The sequence below is a fragment of the Gossypium hirsutum genome, chromosome A12 (assembly GCF_007990345.1).
Source record: "Gossypium hirsutum isolate 1008001.06 chromosome A12, Gossypium_hirsutum_v2.1, whole genome shotgun sequence".
Lineage (NCBI taxonomy): Eukaryota > Viridiplantae > Streptophyta > Magnoliopsida > Malvales > Malvaceae > Gossypium > Gossypium hirsutum.
Genome location: NC_053435.1, coordinates 3,790,337 through 3,813,729, shown reverse-complemented (window position 1 = coordinate 3,813,729; position 23,393 = coordinate 3,790,337). Strand labels below are relative to the sequence as shown.

The following is a 23,393-nucleotide window of genomic DNA, read 5'->3' as shown; positions in this document are numbered from 1 at the left end:
TTTTGGCTTTTGTTTCTGCCTTTCGTAGGAATAAATGCATAATTGGCCTTCAAATTATTCTGTTTTTCTTTTCGGTAAAAACTGATACCTAAATTATCATAGAAGTGATTGATTGAAATTGTGATTTTTATGTTATCTCTTTTTAGTAAGAGAAAGATAAATTATTTTTTTTTAATTTTTAATATTTTTAATTGTATTTAAATTTTTTAAGAAAAAAACTAAAAATTAGGAAAAAATTAATTTATTATTTTCTTATTGGAAATTTAAAATGGAAAGAATCATAATTTCATTTAATCATTTTTTTCCTAAAATTATCATCAGAAAACAAAATGACCCAAAATATCGTTCAAACATTTCCATCATGCATGCTCTGCTCAAGGTCTAAAACTGCTTTCATTCTAAGGGATATGCAGGTATACTTTACTTAATCTATATATTAAGTATCACAGAGTAATTATGAATAAGTTTATATTTTAGTTACGTAACTTTAAAATGTTTGAAAATAGTCAATTATTTGAAAGTTTTCATTTAAGGTATTGGATTGTTAAAATGTTATTGTATAGTTTAACTTTTTTGCATCACTTACCTTATTTTTTATTCCGATAGTGACTATTAAATCAACTTGAATATAAGATTTTTTTTTACTTGTTGACGGTACTAATTTATTGTACCGATCATCGAAATGTCATTTAAAATTCGTTAATCGTCCTTTTAAAAAACTTAATAATCTAGTGACTTCAATAATAACTTTTGATTAGTTCAATGATATAAATGAAAATTTTCGAATAGTTTAATGATTATTTTTTAAGTTGAGTGACTAGAACATAAATCTATTAATATTTTAGTAATATATAATAGAATTAGTATTCTAACATTTAATATAAATTATATATTATAAGCTCAATAATAAGAAATAAGAAATTCACCCTTGACACTATTATATTTCGTCTATATATATTCTAGATGTGTAAATAGGCATAACTCGGCCTTGAAATGAAAAAAGAGAGAATATAGATGGAAAAATAGGGGAGAGGTTGTATTTTAAAAAAAAATCAATATACTAAAAATAAAATACGAAATGAAATTGGAACAATGCTAATGAAACAGAAATAAGGAATCATAAATAGAGTTCGAGTTTAAATTCTATAGATAATGGTGTTGCCTATAATGATGGACAAATGAAAGTTTCTCTCAAAATTTTTGTTAACCCACTTCCTATTTTGAAAATAGGTTGATTTAACTTAAAAAAGTCTTTTATTGAATAAGGAACTAGTACAATTGAATACGGAACCAATACAATTGAATGCACGAATTGGATGGAACCGACAAAATCGAGCACTAACTCTCATTTTTTATTGAATTAACTGATCAACTTCCTGTCAAAGATTTATTTTTTATTAGATAATTTTTTTTGAAAATTTTGACATATTTCACTTTATTATATTATGGGAATAAATCCTACTACTTTTGTTCCCAGAGTTTCCATGTTTGAAAAAGAAAATCTGAAACATATTTTTCAAATCATTAGTCCAGTACTGAATGTAGACATTCCTCGAGCAAGATGCCTAATATTTACAACACCTTAGTAGTTAAGGGTCAAGATACCGTCAGCCAATAAAATAATGTAACTTGTGAGGTACAACAATTATTAGGAAATAATTAAGTTAGAGTTGTAGTTATGAGCGCTACTGATAATCTAATGAGAAGAATGGAAGTGATTGACATGGGAGCTCCTCTAAGTGCTCTAGTTGGCGGAGTGATGCTAAGACAAATTTTTAACGTGCTTGATGAGCTCGTTGATAATTTAAGTCTTATAAATACTCGCACAACATCCCCTATTCATAAATTCGAAAAAATCTAGGTCCTTAACTTAAGTAAAAAAAAGACTAAGAATGTTGACTCAAGTACAAATTTTATTAAATATTAAATTAATGTTCCATTGGAGAATTAGACTTAAGCATTAATTGAGAAGCGATGAGGACGACGTAACCCGTGAATGCATAGGATACTATTGAAAACGAACCCTAATGATTATTGGGGAGGATGGCGGAACAAACCAGATACCACTACATTTCTTTTTATTCTAATTTTGAGAGGTCATGGGTTAACCTGACAACTAAACTAAAGAAAGAGTAGATATTCGCTCGCAAAAAATTGAGTTTCATTTTATTTGATTGTTCAATTTTTGTTAATTAGAATCTGTTATGAATATTATAAAAACAAAATAAACAATCCTTATAACATTATAACAAGGCATAATGTCAAAAATAGCCCTTAAAGTTTGACTGTTTGGCCATTTTGGCTATTTATGTTTTTTTTGGTCAAATTAGTATATTTTTAATGGTCATAATGACGTGGCAGTTACTAATGGTCAACATTAACCGCTGACTAAGTAGTCCAAATATAATTAAATGGCTGTTAGTCTTCCCATTATGGTTTTTCATTTTCAAAATAATTTGTGGGATTTTTTTAAATCTTTGATTGAAGAAGAAATATGGTGTGCATTTTTTTTTTGAAATGTGGTAGGAAACTAGAAATGTAGGAAATAAATAGAGAGTTGGGGAGAATAAATTAGGTTTTTTTTTTTTTTTTTTAAAAATTAAAAAAATTTATTGATATGACATATAAAACGTGACATATTAGCATTTAATTACATTTGGACCGCTACATCAGTGGTTAGTGTTGACTATTAGTCAACTACCGACCACGTTAGCATGTCCGTTAAAAATAGACCAATTTGACTAAAAAAAAAGGTTAGGGGCTAAAGTAACCAAACAATCAAACGTTAGGGGCTATTTTTGGCATTATACCTCATAACAAAACCAAGATAAGACATTATCCATAAATAGAATATGTGTTCAATTCCTTAAATATATACATCCAAACAAGATATACAAATTTTTTATAGATCAGATAAAATATCAAAACAAAGAATCTCAAGATTCAATCTATTATTCATTAACTATTAAGATTAAGAATAAAATATTTTTGGCTTAAGGGTGTAAAAAGCCCTTGAACTTTTTCAAGAAAAGCAATTAAACCTCTGTTTTTTCTCCACTCAATTGGGTACTTGAACTGTCAAAATATATCAAAAAGGCCCTTTGATCGTTAACTTTAACTATTAGCCGTTAAAGTTAACGGCCTCAATTTTTTTCAATTAAAGCTATCATGTGTCGCAACATGTGTTAAAAAATGATAAAAAAATAAAAATCAATAAAGTTATAGAAAATTATTAAAAATTTATAAAAAAATATAGAAACATATTAAAAATATAAAAAATTTATAGAAAAATATTTAAAATTTATCATAAAATAAAAAAATTATAAATCACAAAAATTATAAAAAAATCGTAAATAATTTATAAAAAAATGATTTTTTTATAAAAATCACGAAAAAATTATAAAATATATAGTATTATAGAATTTTTTTATAAAATAGTAAAAACATAAAATTGTAAAAATATTATAAAATCAAGTAGTTGAAAGAGCTATGCCAGTGAATGAATTGATAGAAATTGATGAAGTTTTTTGCACCAGAATTGCTGTGAGATTTGCTTCCATAGGGAGTGTTACATACATACATATTCAATATAAATCATTACAAATATACGAAATCAGATAATTTTTGGATAAACACGTACATTAGATATCATTACAAACATTGACGATGAAGCAACATAAGGAATCAAATTGTGTATGCTATGGCGTGACAAAATGCAACAATAACTACAAGGATGCCCACTTTTTCTAATATTTCTAAAGTTTGGGTGGAAATTGGTTTGATAAACAAAACTAGCAAGAAAAGATTGAATGTAAGTAGGAGAGAAAGGCAAGCAAATCAAGGAAACATTGGGTTGATTATGATCAACTCGGGCGTACTTAAGAGACGTGATAATGGGATACAATAAATTTTATAATTTTTTTATGAATTTTATATTTCTTTACATTTTTTATAATTTTCTTACGACTTTATAAAATTTATAATTTTTTTATATATTTCTATATATTTTTATAAATTTTTTATGATTTTTATAAAATTTTACATATTTTTATAATTTTTTTTCTAATTTTTAATAACTTCTAAATATTATTTATTAAAATTTTATAATTTTTTATAAATTTTATTGATTTTTATTTTTTAATCATTTTTCACCACATGCCACGCCGAGATTTGAGCACTCAATTTAGCAAAAAGGACTAAATGTAAAAAGTGCAAAAGTTGAGTTTTACATGCTAGAGGTGTCAAATTGCTATGAAATTTTAAATTGAAGGTCCTTAGATGGTAATTAGACCATTTTACTTTGAGTTGGACAAAAATAGAAATGAGGTAAGAGAATTTTAATGTTTTAAGAAAAGGGCATTTTGGTCATTTAGTAATTAAATGAATTAAAAAGCAAAAATCAAGCCAAAATCTTGTCCATCTTTCTAAGCATAGCCGAATTTTTCAAGGGAAAGCCATAGCTAGGGTTTGGCCATTTCCAAGCTCGATTGTAAGTCCGTTCTAGCCCCGTTTTTAATGATTTTCATGTTTTTGAGATCTTTGTAACTTGATCTATCTATTTCTACCACTAATTTAAGAAATAATCAAGGTATAAAAATTTACCCATGTTTGATATGTGTGTATTTTGATGTCTAATGGTAGAAAATGTATGTTTGGAATATGATAAACAACTTTTGCTAGGTGATTTTTTATGAAAATGTCAGAAGGACCTATTTGTAAAACGGTTATAAAATGGGTGTAAAAGTGTGATTAAATGAATGTGCACTGTTATAAGCATGAAAAAGGTTTGCCTAGGCTTGGGAATCGAAGAAATTGAATCCATTTCAATTTACGAGCCTAGGGACCAAAGTGTAAAAATATTAAAGTTTAGGGGCAAAAATATAATTTTGCCATAATATAATTTTTGAACTGAATTGAATAATGTGGATAATAAATGAGTTAAATTTTCTATTATAGATCAAGAAAAACAAGGTTCGGACCTAGATCGGGGAAAAATAAAGTGTTTGACGATTAGGTCTCATTTCTACTATTTTTGTATCGAGGTAAGTTCATATGTAAATAATGCATTGTTTTAATTATGTTTTAAATGTTTTATTATTGTATGAATTGTGATTTACCCTTGGACGTATTCGACAAAGTTACGACAAGCGTGAAATCCTGGTTGAACCTTAGGAATAGATAGGATACAAATGTTATGACATTAGGGTTAATGAGACTACGTGTAAGACCATATCTGGGATATGACATCGATATGAGACTTTGTGTAAGACCACAGCTAGGTTATTGGCATCGACATGAGATTACATGTAAGACCATATCTGGGATATGGCATTAGTATTGTACTGTGTGTACAAAACTCCATAGTATCCTTTAGTATTCCAAGTGGTTCAACGAGTAATTTAACGAGTATGTCAAAGATCAATTGCGTGAAAATCCAAGTTTGAGATGACTCAGGTATGTACGTAAAACTCATATGTAGTGAGCTTGTTATGTGATGAACCCTCGGTAAGGTTATGATTGAGTAAGTTTGACTATGAGATTTATAATAACATTTATGTTAATTTACCTCATGTTAATTGTATGTTAAATTTGTGTTTATGATGTTTATTATTTGCATAGGAACTTACTAAGCTTTATAGTTTAATCCCTTTTCTTTTCCCTTATCTTATAGTGTCACCAAGCTAGCTCGGATTTGGGGATCGTCGGAGACTCCATCACACTATCAACTGATTATTTTGGGTACCAATGAATTCGACATTTTGAGTTATGCCATGTATAAGGATTTGGACATTTTGTTATGTGTCATAATTGATTTGGCCAAATGTGTTGGCTTATGTTGGTTGATAATTCATTTTGTAAATGGCCATTGAAATTGGCTAATATTGGTTTAAGTATATATGCATATAATGATGTTTTCATGGATGTGGAAATTTGCATGGTTTAAGTTGATAAGTATGTGATGTTCGTATGAGATAAATGGTAGCATGTGAATGATGTGTGGATGTCTTGATTGTGGCTGAATTGGTTGAATGTAATTGCTTGGATTAGTGCTATGTTTTGTTGTGTAGGTGTGTGAATCAAAGGGTGCAAAATGGCCTGGTAAATAGCCTTGTTTTTGTCCACACGAGTAGACACACGAGCGTGTGTCTAGGCCGTGTGTAACACATGGCTTGCCCCATGGTCATGTGTTCCGGCCGTGTGTCCCCTACACCTTAATTGTTGCAAAATAGAATGCTCAGAATTGAGCACACGGGGAGAGACACAGGCGTGTGTCTTAGCCGTGTAGATGACACGGCCTCAGGCATGGGCCTATTTTATGAAAAATCAAAATTATTAAATCGACCACACGGCCTAGCACACGAGCATGTGACTTGGCCGTGTGTCTTCAATTTGTTTTTAGGCGACAAACACAGAGTTACACGGGTTAAGGACACGGACGCGTATGACCACACGGCCTGCCCACACGGGCGTGTGACCCCTGTTTAGTGAAAAGTATTCTAAGTGTTGTAAAATTTTCTAAAGTTACTAGTTTAGTCTTGAACCGCTTCCAATGCATGTTTTGGGCCTCGAAGGTTCATTTGGATGACATGAATGAATGTGAAAAGTTTTAAATTTTTGATGGAAATTTACGTCTCGGTTTTGTATGATTGCTTGTGTATAAGTCCGATAATGCCTCGTGCCCTGTTCCGACGTCGAATACGGGTAAATGTGTTACATTTAAACATTTCATTTGTATCATAAAATACCATTACAAGCCTTAAACCAAGCCTACGGGGCCCTAAAAATAGTTTGGGAGCATTCGGGGACCATTTTGAAGCAAAACAGAAAAATTTGAAAAATATGAAAAATTTTGAAAATAGGGGTCACATGGCCTTGTGGCCAGGCTGTGGGACATAGCCCAGGCCGTGTGGCTTGAAAACATGGTCGTGTGCTCAATCGTGTTCAATTCGAAGTATGAGACACATGACTGTGTGTCCGCCTGTGTGGGTATTTGACATAGGGTCACACGGTCATGTTGCATGTTGTGTGCCAAACCGTGTGTGCATTCAAAGTTTAGTCGTGTACATTCAAAGTTTGGTCACACGACCGTGTCACTAAGCCGTGTGGTTCATCCTACACTTAAAGTTTAAATGACACACGACCATATGATGTGGCCGTGTGTGGCACATGACCGTGTGACAGCTCGTGTCCCAGGTCGTATGCTTCACAAATTACCCTTAATGCAAGCTAATTCAAATCCAATTGCTTGAGCACCAAACCAAACCAATTCAAGATACTTTCATATGGTTAAAACACATTCAAAAAAATCAAAACATACCAAAAATAAATCAACCTAGGTGCCTAACCAATGTGCCCTCATTGACACCACAATTTATAAGCCAAAATGAACCAAAACCAAACAGTTATCCAACACCAAACCAAATGGTATTTAACATCATCATGAGAAAAACAATCAAATAACCAATTTGCCAATCAACCATAATTACAATTCCATCTATCACCCTAAATCCATATATTTAGAACTAATCAAACATTCCATTCACATCTAAACAACTTATATATATATATATACATCACCTTGTGCATTAAGCCAAAGACCTAAAATACTTGCAACTAATTTACTTGTTCAAGGTACTAAACATATATATACTTGACCACAAAATGTCACCAAACTAAGTATCAAACATAAAAAACATAGACAAGCCAACAAAAGTTCTAATACATGTTATTCATAACAAAGTTGCAAAACAACTTAAAACATTTACCAAGAAAGAGATGGATAGTGTGTATGCTCCGACTTGGAAATGATCTACTAGGCTTCACGAAATCTACAAGAAAACACAACACATAAGTACAATATGCTTAGTAAGTTCAAATTCATGTAAACACAACTTAATTACTAAATTTACTTTGCGTAAAACATACATAATTTTCAAAACACTCTTATATATTCAAAAATGTTTATTCACAAAACAAACCTTAAAACATTTACATGATAGTTCATTCCAATGCTATCCTTTCAATTGATATCCTTTTCATTTGATATCCTTTTTAACCTTTTCATTGTTTCAGGGATGCCATGGTATCTTTCAACCATGGTCTTTTCCTTTTCGAGTATAATGCTATGATATATTTCAATCATGGTCTTTCTCTTTTCTCAATCAAGAAAATCCAAACACCATTTCATAGATATGTAATTAAAGGTATCAATTTACATCATGAAATTAAATGAATTACTTTAATTGAAATACAAACTTACCTCGACTAACACAGATGCAAAAGTAGAGTCGATGACTAATCTAAAACCTTAGCTTTACCGCGTTTCAAGTCCGATTGATTTGTGTATTGATCTAAATAATAATTTCATTCAATTAAATAATTCAAATAGCTTAAACTAATTAATTCAAACTTATAGTCCATTTTAATGTGAATTTACAAAATTAACCCTAACATTTTAACTTTTAAGTAGTTTAGTCCCTAAACTCGAAACTTGCAAATTAACCATAAATAGTTTAACATCATGCTAGCTGATTTTCCCTAGGGTTCAATAAAGCCCATTTCTTTCACTATTTCACCATATTTTCCTTAAATTTTACCATTTCCATCAATAAGTCCCTAAACCTTAAAATCATAAAAAATCACTTAACAAAGTTCATCTATTTAACAACCAACCTTAATAATCTATCAACTAAATTCACAAAAAACTTCCAATTCATTCATGCAAGTTCCTAAACTTTTAACAATCTTATGAATATACCCCCGAGTTAGCTAAATTGAGCTAAAACGAATTCAAAAACATAAAAATCATTAAAATGGGCCAAAATATCATACCATGCAATTGAATATGTGTTGACTGAAGCTTATTCCTCCCTTGGCTATGGTGTTTCAGTTTTTAGGGTGAAAGAAAGAAGGAAAATGATTATTTCATCTTTTTCATATGTTTTAGTTTATTAATTACCTATTTACCACAATGACCTTCTGATTTAAACTAAATTTCACTATATAGCAAGTCACCACCGTCCAGTACCACAATTAAGGGCATAATTATTCAGTAAGGCCTTTCACTCTTGTTCCTATCTAAAATAACACTTTTAGCTTAAAGAATATAACATTTACAACTTTTACGATTTAATCATTTTCACTTAATTAACTATCCAAATATTAAAATTTCTTAACCAAATTCTTATACGACTCTAATAATTACCCATAGATATTAAATAAAAAATACTAATTCACTAGTCGAAATCGTGGTCCTGAAGCCACTGTTTCCAACACCACTGAAAACGACTATTACAAAGGATCTCCCGAGGATTAGATAGCAGTCTTTAAACCTGACAAAATACTTTATGAAATAACTAGAGTAGATGAAAATATAGCTAAAAAGACTATTTCAATAGCGGTATAAAAAGTTCCTATAAAAACTCAATTCATTATTTTAGGATAGGCATACAGAACTAATGGAAAGAAGTCTTGTCTTAGGATTAAAAAAAAATTACGAGTTTCCTTTTTTTTTTACAAGCAATATTTTTTTTGTCTTTTGTTACATTGAAAAAGAGATTTAAAAAATTATTCAACCTTAGAACCATTTGAATGTATCAGATAATAGTGAGGCTCGAGAATTGATGTGTATTTGAGTCATAGGAGCTAGTAATCGTCGATATGCTCATACTAATGATGTTATTTGCTGTGATCTAGGAAGTAGCACAAAATACCCTCTAGAAAGACTAGAAGTGATCAGAGTTGACTGTACGTACTTGTAAAGAACTCAAACGTGACAATGAGATGATAATATAATATGATGACAATGTTGTTGTTGGCATTGATCAGAAGGAAATCCGAAGGGCACTTGAATTTTTGGTGCGATCGCTTGGGAACTAAGACAATTAATTTCATTAAAGTAGTTTCATTAGCTCCTAAGTTATTATAAGACGAGACCCAAATATAGTTATAGTATTTAGAGTATTTAATTGGCATAGGTTAATTACTAGATTGTGTCTCAAGTATATACATTTACTAAGTAAAAAAAAAACCACGGTTATATCAAAATTTGGGAACAACAAAAATTTTAGTTTACCTAGGGTAAGGACACTATTGTTGACATAATAACCTTTATACGAAATACTGATATGAATAGAAAATGAACAATTCAAATAGGATCTACTAACACCATTGAAAACATTGTTAAAATACTTTTACGAGGTCTTATAGATAACGTAAGGAAACATCAAGAACACAACTAATATTTTATTGGTTTTAACCTCACAACATAGAAGGAATAAAAAAGGACCACATAAAGCTATTTTAAATTTATGACGGATTAGTCGACCAGGTCTACAAATCTATTCCAACTATCAATAAATTCCTATAATTTTAGGTGGGATGAGGATTGTAATTCTTTCTACTTCTCGGGGTATAATGACAAATTGGGAGGCTCAACTAGAAGGAATTGGTGGAGAAATGGTGTTATATATGGTAATCTATCCAGTACATGAATTGTATTCTTGTGAAAAAAAGAAAAAAACATAGGTTGTTTGATAAAACTCCTCCTGCCCTACAATAGTTGATATGTCAAGGAAGTTTTACCTGGAATAAAAGAACAAAAAGAAAAAAAGGATTCATGGAGGTTTAATTAGTAAATACTCCCACTCCCAATTCCTTTAGATGATGAAGATCTGATTCTAGGGTAAGTTTCAGGAGAGTTTTACCAACGTGGGATAAAGTCAACAAAAGTGGAGTAAGTGCTAATGATTCAACCAGGTGTGTATAATTTATAGCCTTCGCAACAAGGATTTGAACAATTTTCAACTTCAAAATTCCTTTTAGGAGGATCCAATTCAAATGTCAAGAAACTTATTTTCTTCCAATAAACGAATTAAAAAAAGGAATAACAACTATGAAAATAAGGGCTTCCGTTTGTAAAATTTGTGAAAAATGTTAATGAGTATATCTCGTGATAAGTTTTAAATTTATGAATGATCGTACTTGAAAACTAACTATTATCACGATAAAGGCAAGCACACCTATCGAACAGTAGTATAGTTTATAGTAAGACCGGAATGTTGAACCCACAGGAACTAAAAGTACTAGTATTAACCTTCTTTTTATTATCTAGCCTAAAAATAATGGGATTTGTTTTACCTAAACTAATTAACTAAACTAAGAATGCATAGAAAGTAATTGGGGAAATACTTTTGGGAAAACTGATTGATTTGGACAATACCCAAGGGAAAATCCAGCTAGACTTCACTTGTTATTTGACTCTGAATTAGATGATTTATTCACTTGGCTTGATCCGTAGAAATCCCTAATTTATATTATTATCTCTCTCGAGACTAACAACGTCTAACCCTAAGTTGATTAATTGAAATCTCTTTCTAATTAAAACCCCTATTGTTGCATTAACTCGACCTATGGATTCCCTTATTAGGTTTGACCTTAATCCGGCAGATTTATGTTGCCCTATGTCTAGGGATGAAATCAACTCTGCTTAATTATGCAAATACTACTATTAGACAAGGACTTTTGCTCCTCTGAATAAGCACATCAATACTTGAATCAATATCCTGAAATATTAAAGCAAGAATTAAGAACACATAATTAAGAACAAATCAAGTATTTATCATATAATTTAGAAAATAATAACAAGATCCGTCTTAGGTTTCATTCCCCTTAGGTATTTAGGGGATTTAGTTCATAAGTGTGAAAGAAAACATCTCAAAAAAATAATGATAACAAAATATAAAGAAACCTAAAAATCCTGAAGGAAAGCGAAGGAAGATCTTCAGTCTTGAAGGAGAATCCGGCTTCTGAGATGGATCAATCGGCTTTCTTCGAGTAATTCCTTGCCTTTTACTCCGTGTGTCTCCTAAGTGCCTCCTCTAGGGTGTTTAAATAGGCTTTAGAATGCTTCCAAACCCTTAAGAGTGGCCTTTTCCAAATAGAACTAAACTTGGGCTCGATAGGGACACGCCCGTGTGCAAGTGCTTCAAACCGTGTTTGAGTCTGTTGAATAGACACGGGCGTGTGGTCTACCAATGTAAGGAAGTCCAGGCCGTGCTAGAGTCTGCTAAAACTACATAGCTGTGTGGTCTACCCATGTAAGGAAGTCCAGGCCGTGTCGATTTCCCACGTTGACCTATTTTCTCCATTTTTGGCCCGTTTCTCGCTCTTTTTACTCTCCTATGCTCACCTAAGTATAAAACATGAAATTAAAGGATTAGGAGCATCAAATTCCATAAATCTAATGATAATTTATCCAAATATGTGCTAAGCATGGGATAAAAATATGTATAAATTATGACTTATCAAATATCGCCTAATTCGTATGAGGGGACAAATTATCATAATTTGTCTTAACCTGAGACATAAACAAAGACAAGAATGATATTTCTATTCTAAAAAGAACTCCTAAAAGAAAAGAAACTAATCTTAAAGAAAGCGATAAACAAATAAAAATAAAAGATCTATTTTGACATGAATGGATATATCTATGTATCTCTGACTTATCTTTATGAAATGATAAAATATGAAAAAACCTATACTAAAAGTTGATTCATGTAGGAATGGCGTAGTAGTGCACAAAAAAGTGCACATAGAATACCAAAAGGAGCTATTCGTGTTCAAACAAGGTTCAACAATACCATTGTTACTGTTACAGATGTATGGGGTCGAATAATCTCTTAGTCCTCCGCCAAAACTTGTGGGTTCAAGGGTACAAGAAGGGGGACCCCTTTTGCTGCTTAAATCGTAGTGGGAAATGCTATTCGAGCAGTGGTAGACAAAGGTATGCAATGAGCAGAAGTTATGATAAAGGGTCTTGGTCTTAGAATAGATGCAACATTTTGAGCTATTCATAGAAGTGGTATACTATTAAGTTTCGTATGTGATGTAACCCCTATGCCACATAATGGTCGTAGATCGCCTAAAAATACGTGTAGAAATAAACAGTACTAAAGAAATTTCAAGAGAAATAAATGATTCAATAATCTAATTAAATAAAATAATATCATTATGGTTCGAGAGAAAGTAAAAGCCTCTACTTCGACTTGGACACTACAGTAAAAGTGTGTTGAATCAAAAGCAAATAGTAAGTGCCTTCATTATGGATGCTTTATTTTGTCTTCACTTATGAAAGGCCAAGCCAACGTAAAAAAGGCATTGTGATGCAAAAAGCTTTGCTTAGAGAACTAGAAGGAACATGCATTACACATGCAGAATCTAAGAAAATATCACACAAATATTCTACCATAGTAGGTATTTAATAATCAGTCTATGAAATTTTAATGAATTTGAAAGAAGTTGTATTGAGAGGGAATTGTATGGAACTCATAACGCCTTTATTTATGTCAAGAGTCTCGAATATGTAACTGCTCAAGACATCATCTTATCACATTCTGTGAAAATCGTTGGTAATACATAACATATAACTAACCCAATCGAACCAATTGATTTGTGTATTAGAGTATAAATCGAGAGAAATATAAGATACGGTATAAAAACGCCAGAAAACTTTCACGACAAAAGTTATCCTATAGATATTGTTCAAAATGCGAATCATAGATACATACGAAACCAAAGTATTTAAATGATGTACATTAATTGGCATATACCTAAGTAAAAAGAAAACATATTGATTATATCGAAATTAGAGAGCAACGAGAATTTTAATTTAGATAGATAAGGACATTATTATTGACATAATAGAAATAAAAAACCATGCAGTGAACTTTACTCAAAAATTATAATTTAAATGCCACTTTTAGAAAACAAAATTAATTCTCTTGTCAATTTTGCGTTTAATCAATCCTTCTCTTGTCTTCCCTTTGGAGAAACTTAAGTTTTGAGTGTGGAGTATTCTTTGATGAGAAGGTAGAACAAGTGTAAATAATTTTTTATAGAAACCTCTGATATGGCTTTTACTACACCTCCAACTGATTCTGATTATTTATTTCCGGTAGCAATTTTGCGATTGCCAGTGGTAGAGAATGACCGTAGTATTCCTCTTATATGCAGCCTAGCTGAAGAGAGAAGAGTCTGCTTCCATTGGGGCGGCGACCTGCATTTTGTTCCTTTTGGAGACACCAAACTTCCATGCTATCAATGGAACCTCCATTTCAAAAGTCGAAAACTCAACTTGCATGTTGCACACTGGGTTTTCTTTTCTCTGTCGAAAGCAGTCAAAAGGTACTTGGGAGTGATATCAAGTTGCATAGCCTTGTATTCATTTCGCAGATCACGTTACTTATGATCCTTTTGCAGCAACCTTGAAACTTGGCCCTTACCTTCGACTAAATTGTCATACATATTAATATTTAGAAGAAAAATCGACATATAAGCGTATAATTCGGGTAACAATGGGTGTGAATTAAGGATAATGGGTTCCTTACAAGTTCCAAGTTTCAATCAAAACCAACCGTTGCCTCATATTTCTCCCCCCTATTCGCTTCAATTTTCCCTCACTCAACCAAAACTCAAACAAGGAAAATGCGGGCAAAATGTTGTTCTTATCTCCTTTACACTTCTTCAGCTGTTTCTCTTTCTCTTCCTTTGTTTAACCCCATTCATAAATTTGATATTCTTCCTCATCTTTTCAGCACCCCTCTTCATACTTCACTTAATGCAAAACAACTATTGCATTTGCATTCCATAACCATAATGTGGGTTAGGCTCCTTTTCTTCATTTTCAATTTTGAATTCTCTTGCTGGTTTTGATATCTACATAATATTGTTTTCTTTTTGGTAATAAATAATAGTTTTTTTTTTCATACGTTGATATGGCGGAATTTTGTAACTAAATGATGAACTCTTTTTCCTTTTCATTTATGTTGATGATCAGTTAGGATCATTGAAATACGTTTATATGGAATATGAACTGTTTTTGGACAAGATAGGTATTCATCAATGAAATTTCTGCAGGCACTGAGTGATGGTGCATTCAATTCTGATTTCCTTTTCTTTTTTTATTAGGCAGGATGATTGTTGGATCAGCTTGGCGGAGTAATGGAAACATTTTCTTGAGTATTTCATTTTGTCTGAGTGCTTCATTTTTATGATAAAAGATGATGCATCCCTCAAGCACCGAGGCTTGTTGTTCAGTTGGAGTTGCTCACTAAGATGTAGGCACAAGTCACGTACTGAATCGTATACAAGTAGAGATTCCGGGGACAGAAATCTACCTCTCTTATTTTAGCAGATTGTTGTGATTTGAGGTGCGGGGTTGAGGTTTGGTAAACATGAGATGCTTCAACGAGTTGTTCTTTGCTTAATTCCTAGTGAGAATGGGTCGTGACAAATTCCCAAGCAAAAGGGAGATTGAGGGAGCAACTTTCCTTCATGGCGAACTTGATTTCTGGATTATAGAAGCTAAATCTCTTCCAAATATGGATTTAAATTCAGACAGAATGAGGAGATTGTTTTCAATGTGTAGCTCTGGAAACAAAAAGAAGGCTTCTAGCAAGCCTTTTGGCAAAACCTCTAGCAAGCATACTTTGAATACTAGTGACCCTTATGTATCTGTTTGCCTTTCGGGGGCTACAGTTGCACAATCTAGAATAATTTCCAATTGTGAGAACCCTGTTTGGGATGAACATTTTGTTGTGCCAGTTGCACACCCTGTAGGAAAAATTGAGTTTCATGTCAAGGACAATGATGTTCTTGGTGCTGAACTTATAGGAGTAGTTGAGATAGCTGTTGAAAAGGTCGTTACCGGAGATGAAATTAGCGGTTGGTTTGCTATTGTTGGTAATTCTAAGAGTGATCGAAATCCTGAACTGCACGTTTCTCTTCAGTATAAACCAGTGAGTGTAAACCCTATATATCAACAAGGTGTAGGGAAGGGACCAGATTACACGGGGGTTCCATATACATATTTCCCTCTCCGTAAAGTGGGGAATATAACCCTTTATCAGGATGCCCATGTACCTGAGTTCATGCTACCTGAAATTCCACTTGATAATGGAAAAAGTTTTAAGCAAGGCAGTTGTTGGGAGGATATATGCCATGCCATTCTGGATGCTCGTCATCTCATATATGTAGTTGGTTGGTCTGTCTTCCATCCTATAAAACTTGTGAGGGAATCAACAAAGCCTTTACCGGAGGAAGGCCAGCTTTCTTTGGGAGAGTTGTTGAAACACAAGTCGCAAGAAGGGGTCCGTGTGATTTTGCTGATCTGGGATGATAAAACTTCACATGACAAGCTTCTGTTGAAAACGGTACTCTTCATGACTCTGATGTCATTCCTAAGAAGAAGCTTTCACATGCCTTTAAAGTCCCTTTTTAATGTTATTGTTGCATTCCCAAACCACCCTTAACCAGTATACCCCACTTCTGCACATGGAATAGAATATTCGTTTACAGATATTATTTAGCCATAGATGCATCCTGAATGATGCTAGGCTTGAATGCAGGAAGGTGTTATGCAGACTCATGATGAAGAGACTAGAAAGTTTTTCAAACGCTCAAATGTTCATTGTGTTCTCTCTCCGCGCTATGCAAGCAGCAAACTTAGTTTTTTCAAGCAACAGGTAAGGCATTTATTTCTTTGAATTTTCGGAACTATGTATTAGTACCAAAACAACTGTGCTTCTGTTTGCCACTTGGATACTCATGAAAGATTTTTATTATTTATTGGTCATAGCTGGATGGCTATGCATTTGATTTGTTTTATCAATGCCTTCACTGTATCCTTCAAATCCAGGTCGTGGGAACCCTTTTCACACATCATCAGAAGTGCGTGATTCTTGACTCCCAAGGCTCAGGAGAAACTCGGAAAATAACTGCTTTTATTGGTGGTCTAGATTTATGCGATGGTAGATATGACACACCTGAACACCGGCTCTTTCAAGATCTTGACACTATCTTTGAGGGTGATTTTCATAATCCTACATTTCCTGTAAGTGGTTTTCTCCACATCAGACTTTCTGCATTGGTACGTATACATTGATATTTCTGGTATGATGCCCTGCTAACCTGGAGAGTTTAAGGTTTTTTCTTTGGGCATATTATAGAAATATATAGCATTAGCAGAGGATGAAGTTACTTTACTTTGGGTTTCATTTATTTAATGGATCTTTTATATATCCATGTAAATGTTTTTAAAAGTAGGCTTCTTAAAAGCAAACATTACATTCTGGCAAATTATTCATGTCTAATGAACATTTAAGGTAATCTAATACGAGCAAACTTGCTAGAAACTATGTTTCGTTCTCATAGATTTTTGCTGCTACTGCTATAAACTGATGAAGAAAGAAGTTCCTCCATGATTCCTAAATGTTTCAGTAGATTTACCTTGAGGAGGGCTAGGTAAGGATAGAGATATAGCAATAGTTGTTTCCTGTGGTAAAATTTGAAAGATAGACAATTAGTAGTGGTTAACGTCTGTTTGGTTCCAATCACTTATTGAATATGCATATCTTTGCGGATCCTTGTGGCATTCATGCCATTCTTCAAGCATAAGGCTTTATACTCATATAAGCTTGATGTCAGATGTGACAAGGTTGTTTTCTTCTGTTTTTGTTGGAAAGTGCTGGATAACTGTGATGTCAATGTTGAATGGCATGATATGGTGTCCTGCACGTAGCTCTCTCTCTGGTACTTGATTTAGTTTCTAGTTGCTTGAACAAGATGCTGTTATATTATGTGGAATTGGTTTTGACAGTCAAACTCTTGACATGTAGACTAATGCAAATGGCCCAAGGCAACCATGGCATGATCAACACTGCAAAGTGGAGGGCCCTGCTGCATATGACATATTGACTAATTTTGAGCAACGATGGAGAAAGGTTTCAAAATGGCGTGACTTCAAGGTAAGAAAGGTCAGTCCTTGGCAGGATGACGCCTTGATAAAGCTAGACCGTGTTCCATCAATAGCATGTCCCTCTCTTGGTTCTGATGGAGACTCAGTTGTGCATGTTAGAGAAGAAAAAGACCCAGAGAATTGGCATGTGCAGGTTGGGAAGATTATGTTCCATAAAATGACATCTATTCTTTCTGCTTATCATGGTGAGATAATGTCATTTCTCTTTTTGGTAGGTTTTCCGGTCCATTGATTCTGGATCTGTAAAAGGATTTCCTAAGGATGTTAAGCAAGCTGCAGCTCAGGTCGAAACTAGCCCGTTGTAATGCCTTTTTGGTTATTACGGTTTTCTTAGTCCGTGTTTTAAGTTGTACATCCATAAGGGACCCTGTTATTTTGATTTGTATCTTTCTGCAGAACCTTATCTGTAGAAAGAACTTGAAGGTAGATATGAGCATCCACACAGCTTATATAAAAGCAATAAGATCGGCACAACACTTTATATATATAGAGAATCAGTATTTCATTGGATCTTCATATTATTGGCCATCCTACAAAAATGCAGGTAAAAAATCATGGACTGGTAATACTATACTTTTTTGTTTTGTTTTGTTTTGTTTTAGCTGGTTGAATGGGAATTTTTGCGGGAACCACCATTTAACTATGGCTTGATTGTCCTTCTCCGGTTATGTTTGAACAAATCAACTATTCACACTGATTGATATTTGCCCTTCCTTTTAGCTAATATTATTTTGATGGTAATTGGTGCACTCTATATCCTCCAACCACTTCATAATGTCAATAAAACGAATGGACCTATCTCCAATTAGCTAAAAGATGCATAATTACTGTATACCTTCCGAGATAAACGTCAATGATTCTCCTTTACTCATAACTATGTTTAGCATGTGTATATACGCATAAAAGATTATAGTAATTGCATTATTTCTTTTCTTTCGAATTACGGTTCCTTGGTATATTTTCTAAAAGTCCCAGTGGTAGCTTGATTATAAGTTCATTTTTATTTGGATTTCCCTATTAACATCTTGACATAATCTCGACATGCTTATAGTTTACTCTGATCTCAGGGCAAGATAAATTAAGTCTTCAGTTCTTTGTTTATGGAGTGTTTTATCTGCTTTTCTTGTATTGTGGGCATCATATATGAAATAGCAATGGGATTTTTTGTTTATAACTAGGTGCTGATAACTTAGTCCCTATGGAGCTGGCCCTGAAAATTGCGGGAAAAATCCGTGCAAATGAACGTTTCGCGGTGTATATAGTAATACCTATGTGGCCAGAGGGTGCGCCAACTAGCAATGCTGTGCAGGAAATATTATATTTTCAGGTTTTCTCATTCCTTATTAAGAATTATGCTCTAATAGTGTGAACCTTTTTCACTGCAACTAAAGAAAAAAAGAAGAAGGAAATTTCCAATGCATCTATGTGATTCATCCCATTTTTGTGTTAAATACATAGGGACAAACCGTGACCATGATGTACTCGATCATTGCAAAAGAACTACTAAAAGCAGGCCTTTCTGATCAATATCATCCACAAGATTATTTGAACTTCTATTGCCTCGGTAAACGTGAGCCTCCAACTTCAGAAAGTTCAACTAAACTAAACCATAAGGATAACCGTGAACTGGTATTAGCTTTTCTTGTTTTTATTTTTATTTTTATGTGTCCTATGGCATTATATTGGATTAACTCTAGCAATTTTCTCTTATTTTGGCAGGCATTGGTGCAAAAGTTCCGCAGATTCATGGTATATGTTCATGCAAAAGGGATGATAGTGGATGATGAATATATTATAATGGGATCTGCTAACATTAACCAGAGATCCTTAGAAGGTTCAAGGGACACCGAGATAGCTATGGGTGCTTACCAGCCACATTATACATGGGCAGGAAAGAAATCCCACCCACATGGCCAGGTTCAGGACTCCTGACTCTTTTTCAGATTTTTATAAACTCGATGCCATTGAATATAGGCAGTAACAACTTGTATACTATTTAGATTTGTAAGCTGCAACAGTATTGTTTGCTGTAGGTTTATGGTTACCGGATGTCTCTGTGGGCTGAGCAAATGGGAAAACTCGACGATAATTTCCAGGAACCAAAAAGCCTGGAATGTGTAAAACTTGTTAATGAGATTGCCAAAAGTAACTGGAAAGCCTATGTGGATGATGAATACTGCGAATTGACGGGACACTTGATGCAGTATCCATATGAAATTGGAAGAGACGGGACGGTTAATCCAATCCCAGGCCATGAAACGTTTCCTGATGTTGGTGGTAAAGTTCTTGGAGCATCAACCAACCTTCCTGATGTTCTAACAACTTAAAGAACAGACATGGCGACGCCATTGTAAGCCACAAATTGCAGGATGTATCATTAAACAAGAGTTAAGATATGACAGAAAGTTAGAAATTATTTCATGAGAAAAATAATATTTTAATGATTTTTAAGACCTCAGAAGCTGTGCTGAGTGTATTTAAAAAAAAAACTTATTTTTGATGTATATCCCCTTCTTGCAAACAAGTTGTACAGATAGAAATCCTGCTCTCCTCGCTTCACATTAAATCAGTATGAGAATGTTGACATTAGTCTTTTACTTTATTACTGAAACCTTGTTTTAAGACATCTGTTTCATTAGATTAAAGGGTTAAAGGAAAAAAAAAAGTATTGGAGTTATTACATCCACCTACTAAACATCCATTGTTTTTCATTTTCTTTCTCTAATGGATCAGATTCCGATATCTATTTTTATAATTACATATTTTACTGCAGCTAGGGACTTGTTAAGTACCTATCCTAGCGTTTAACATCTAGCATTTATTTTGAGCTTTCCACGTATATTTAACACTATTTTAGAACAGAATCGGATTGAATAGATTAAAAATTTACAGAACACTAGATTGAAATAAGATAAAATATCAATTAATTCGTGAATTAATTAGGATCAATTGAATTGACGGTTGAAAAGGTTGAATCGAGTTTTATGAATTTTTTTTATTTAATCCATATGAACTGATTTGATTGAGAATTGATGATCTAATAGATTATATCACTAGTTTAATTTTTAATTGAACGGGGCATTAGGAGAGAGAAGAAGCGACTTGGCCGAGAGAAAGAAAGGGAAAGGCCATGGAGAGAATGAAAGTTCAAATTATAGTTTTAGCCTTTCTATTATATTCGGATTTGAGATTAATCTAACATAATTTATTTTTCTATTTTTATAATATAATCAATTAAGGTGAATGATAATAATAAATTCTATGTTAACATAACTAAAGAAAAGATCCATTCCACTATTTAATTGAATATTAGACGTATTAGATATTCAAAATAATTAATAACATTATAAAAGTAAATAAACTAAATAGGTTAAAATTAGCATTCATGTATGTAATCCTTAATCTAAGGATAATAAAACATAATTATGTATATACATAATTGACCCAATTTATTTTTTTATTAAAACATTATAATGCGTGATTAAATTATTTTAACTTCAATTTTTAATTATGTAAAAAAAATTTATTAAAAATAAAATTTATTTTATAACTAGTGATTATATAAACATGATCTTACTTGGGGAAAATGTACGAGTAGTAATCTGATTAAATATTAAAAGCTAAATAAATTAGTTTAACAAATTACGCATCCACGACCGCATAGCGCAGTGGATTAGCGCGTCTGACTTCGGATCAGAAGGTCGTGGGTTCGACTCCCACTGTGGTCGCTTTTGTGGTTTCTTTTTTCCCCCTTCTTTTTGCTTTGATCTTTGTCTCTTTTGTTTTTTCATTTGTCTCTTCCATTTTATGAAGAAGCTTTCACTTGGATCATGCTGCGTCCTTACCACATTTTCTAGACAAGGTTTGGTTAGTTCAGAGGAAATGGAAATGATGATGTAATTTTACTATTTTGGAATTGTTTAGGAACCTAATCACACTACCTTCAGAGGTGGAGTTTTCATGACTCATCAGGCGACAGAAAGCTAACTATAAGCTCCTTTCTGAGTGATTGTGGAAGGGAGCAAAGTTTGAGTTGAAGGCATTAATCCTTCCATCCATGGATAAAACTGAGGTATATTTCCGCCCTTTTTTTCTAACGTTTAATGTCCATGTGTTCTACGGCTGCATGTGGGGTTGACTTCAAGGCATCTCTCATTTAAAAATGAACCGCTGGGAAACTATTGGTTGTTCACAATGTGCTTGACTTGAGGAGGTGAACCCTACAAGTGAATGGCCTTACTATGTTCTTGGTGATGCCATGCTGGTGTTGGAGTTGTCTACATTGGAGACTATTCTGGAGAAATCATCATCTCCGATATAATATGCTTCTCCAAGTGTATGGTGGTTTATCAAACATGGATTCTTTCAATGAAAGAGAGATTTAGCAAACTCAAACACATACATCGCCCCTTAAGCATTAATGATGATTTTAGTGATGTAGGTCCAATATCGATGGACTTGCAGCTCTTTCACATGTGATGTCTGATGATAAAAAAGAAAAAGAAAAAGAAAAAAGCATTGGTTAATAAAGCTAGTTGAAGGAAAGACAAGCAAAAGGTATGCAACATATCCAAAAATCCGTAACATTCATGACCCAGGTATATTGGTTGATTTCTAGGAGAATCCAGAGGTAGCACATGAAGTATCCTATGCCTATGGTGATGAGCGAGATTCAAAAGCTAAGCCACTTGCAAAAATTCTCCAATTATGAATCTATGAAACTATGAAATGAACAAGAATCCATATATATATATATATATATAATATTTCCTTTGTTTTCTTTCTCTTAGCTTAAAAAAAATATGGGGTGTGACTCGCATTTATCAGACAGTTTGTATGTACTTAACAAAAAAAGAGGCGAAATAGGCATGACATCACGACATGAAAAACACTGACATCGTGACGAGGGGCAATATCACGACGAGGAACATCGAGATGATGCGACAAGTTCTCCAATTGGCAAAGAGGACAACATCGTGATGAGCATGCATGAAATGTCACAACGACGCGACGTATTCTTCAAGTAATACAATCGCGTTTTGATAGGTAAGTATGACTTCTCTCAGTTGAACTCTGATTACTTCAGGAATATTTTAATTGTTTTAGCCTTTTAAACTTAGCCTATTTAAAGAGGCTTTGTATCTATGTTTCGATAAGACAATTAAAGATGTAATACTACAAGGCTTTTTTTTGGGGGGGGGGGGCGACAAGTTGTAGTCTCAGATAAGTATTGGTGAGAGTTTCAGTAGTAACTATAAAGAGAATTTTATATCTCTTTTGAAAGAACTCTACGAGAATTAGTGTTTTGTTTTCGGGTTTGCTCTATGAAAGTTAGGGCTTTATTTTCGAGGTTTGGGTTTGTACGTTTAGTACATTTAAGTTTATTTTCTCCCTATTGTACTCTCGTTTGTTTATTTAGTGAAAAATTAAAGCCTCATTTATCTGTGATTTTTAATATTTTTAGAACGAATTTTTCATATAATATTTCGTTATTTATACGAGCCAATCCCATCAAAGATTGAATAAAAGTAAATATTCATATTTTGTAACAACCAACTAATAAGCAACTAAAGAGACC

General features: G+C 33.0%; 1 protein-coding gene and 1 non-coding gene across 3 annotated transcripts; both read left to right on the top strand.

Moving 5' to 3' along the window:
- Nucleotides 1–13,638: 13,638 nt before the first annotated feature.
- On the top strand, nucleotides 13,639–20,437 carry LOC107931713 (phospholipase D delta). 2 transcript variants are annotated; one of them, XM_016863651.2, is made up of 11 exons: nucleotides 13,644–14,184; nucleotides 14,968–16,211; nucleotides 16,407–16,523; nucleotides 16,697–16,891; nucleotides 17,676–17,948; nucleotides 18,031–18,099; nucleotides 18,212–18,359; nucleotides 18,994–19,142; nucleotides 19,274–19,444; nucleotides 19,535–19,732; nucleotides 19,849–20,437. In XM_016863651.2, the coding sequence occupies exons 2-11, from the start codon at nucleotides 15,279–15,281 to the stop codon at nucleotides 20,140–20,142; spliced, it is 2,547 nt and encodes an 848-aa protein (XP_016719140.2). In that variant the 5' UTR covers nucleotides 13,644–14,184; nucleotides 14,968–15,278; the 3' UTR covers nucleotides 20,143–20,437. The 2 variants fall into 2 exon arrangements, with proteins under 2 accessions (XP_040938442.1, XP_016719140.2); XM_041082508.1 differs by having other exon boundaries at nucleotides 13,639–14,184; nucleotides 19,274–19,732.
- A 1,032-nt stretch (nucleotides 20,438–21,469) lies between these two features.
- Nucleotides 21,470–21,543, top strand: TRNAR-UCG (transfer RNA arginine (anticodon UCG)). The gene has a single exon. It is a non-coding gene; the product is annotated as a tRNA-Arg (tRNA).
- Nucleotides 21,544–23,393: the final 1,850 nt, after the last annotated feature.

Excerpts from the sequence above, each read along its gene's own strand:
- LOC107931713 (XM_041082508.1), top strand. The coding sequence starts at position 15,279 with ATGGGTCGTGACAAATTCCCAAGCAAAAGGGAGATTGAGGGAGCAACT. Across the intron at positions 16,212-16,406 it reads ACAAGCTTCTGTTGAAAACG|GAAGGTGTTATGCAGACTCA; the intron begins GTACTCTTCATG and ends GCTTGAATGCAG. Across the intron at positions 18,360-18,993 it reads GCCATCCTACAAAAATGCAG|GTGCTGATAACTTAGTCCCT; the intron begins GTAAAAAATCAT and ends GTTTATAACTAG.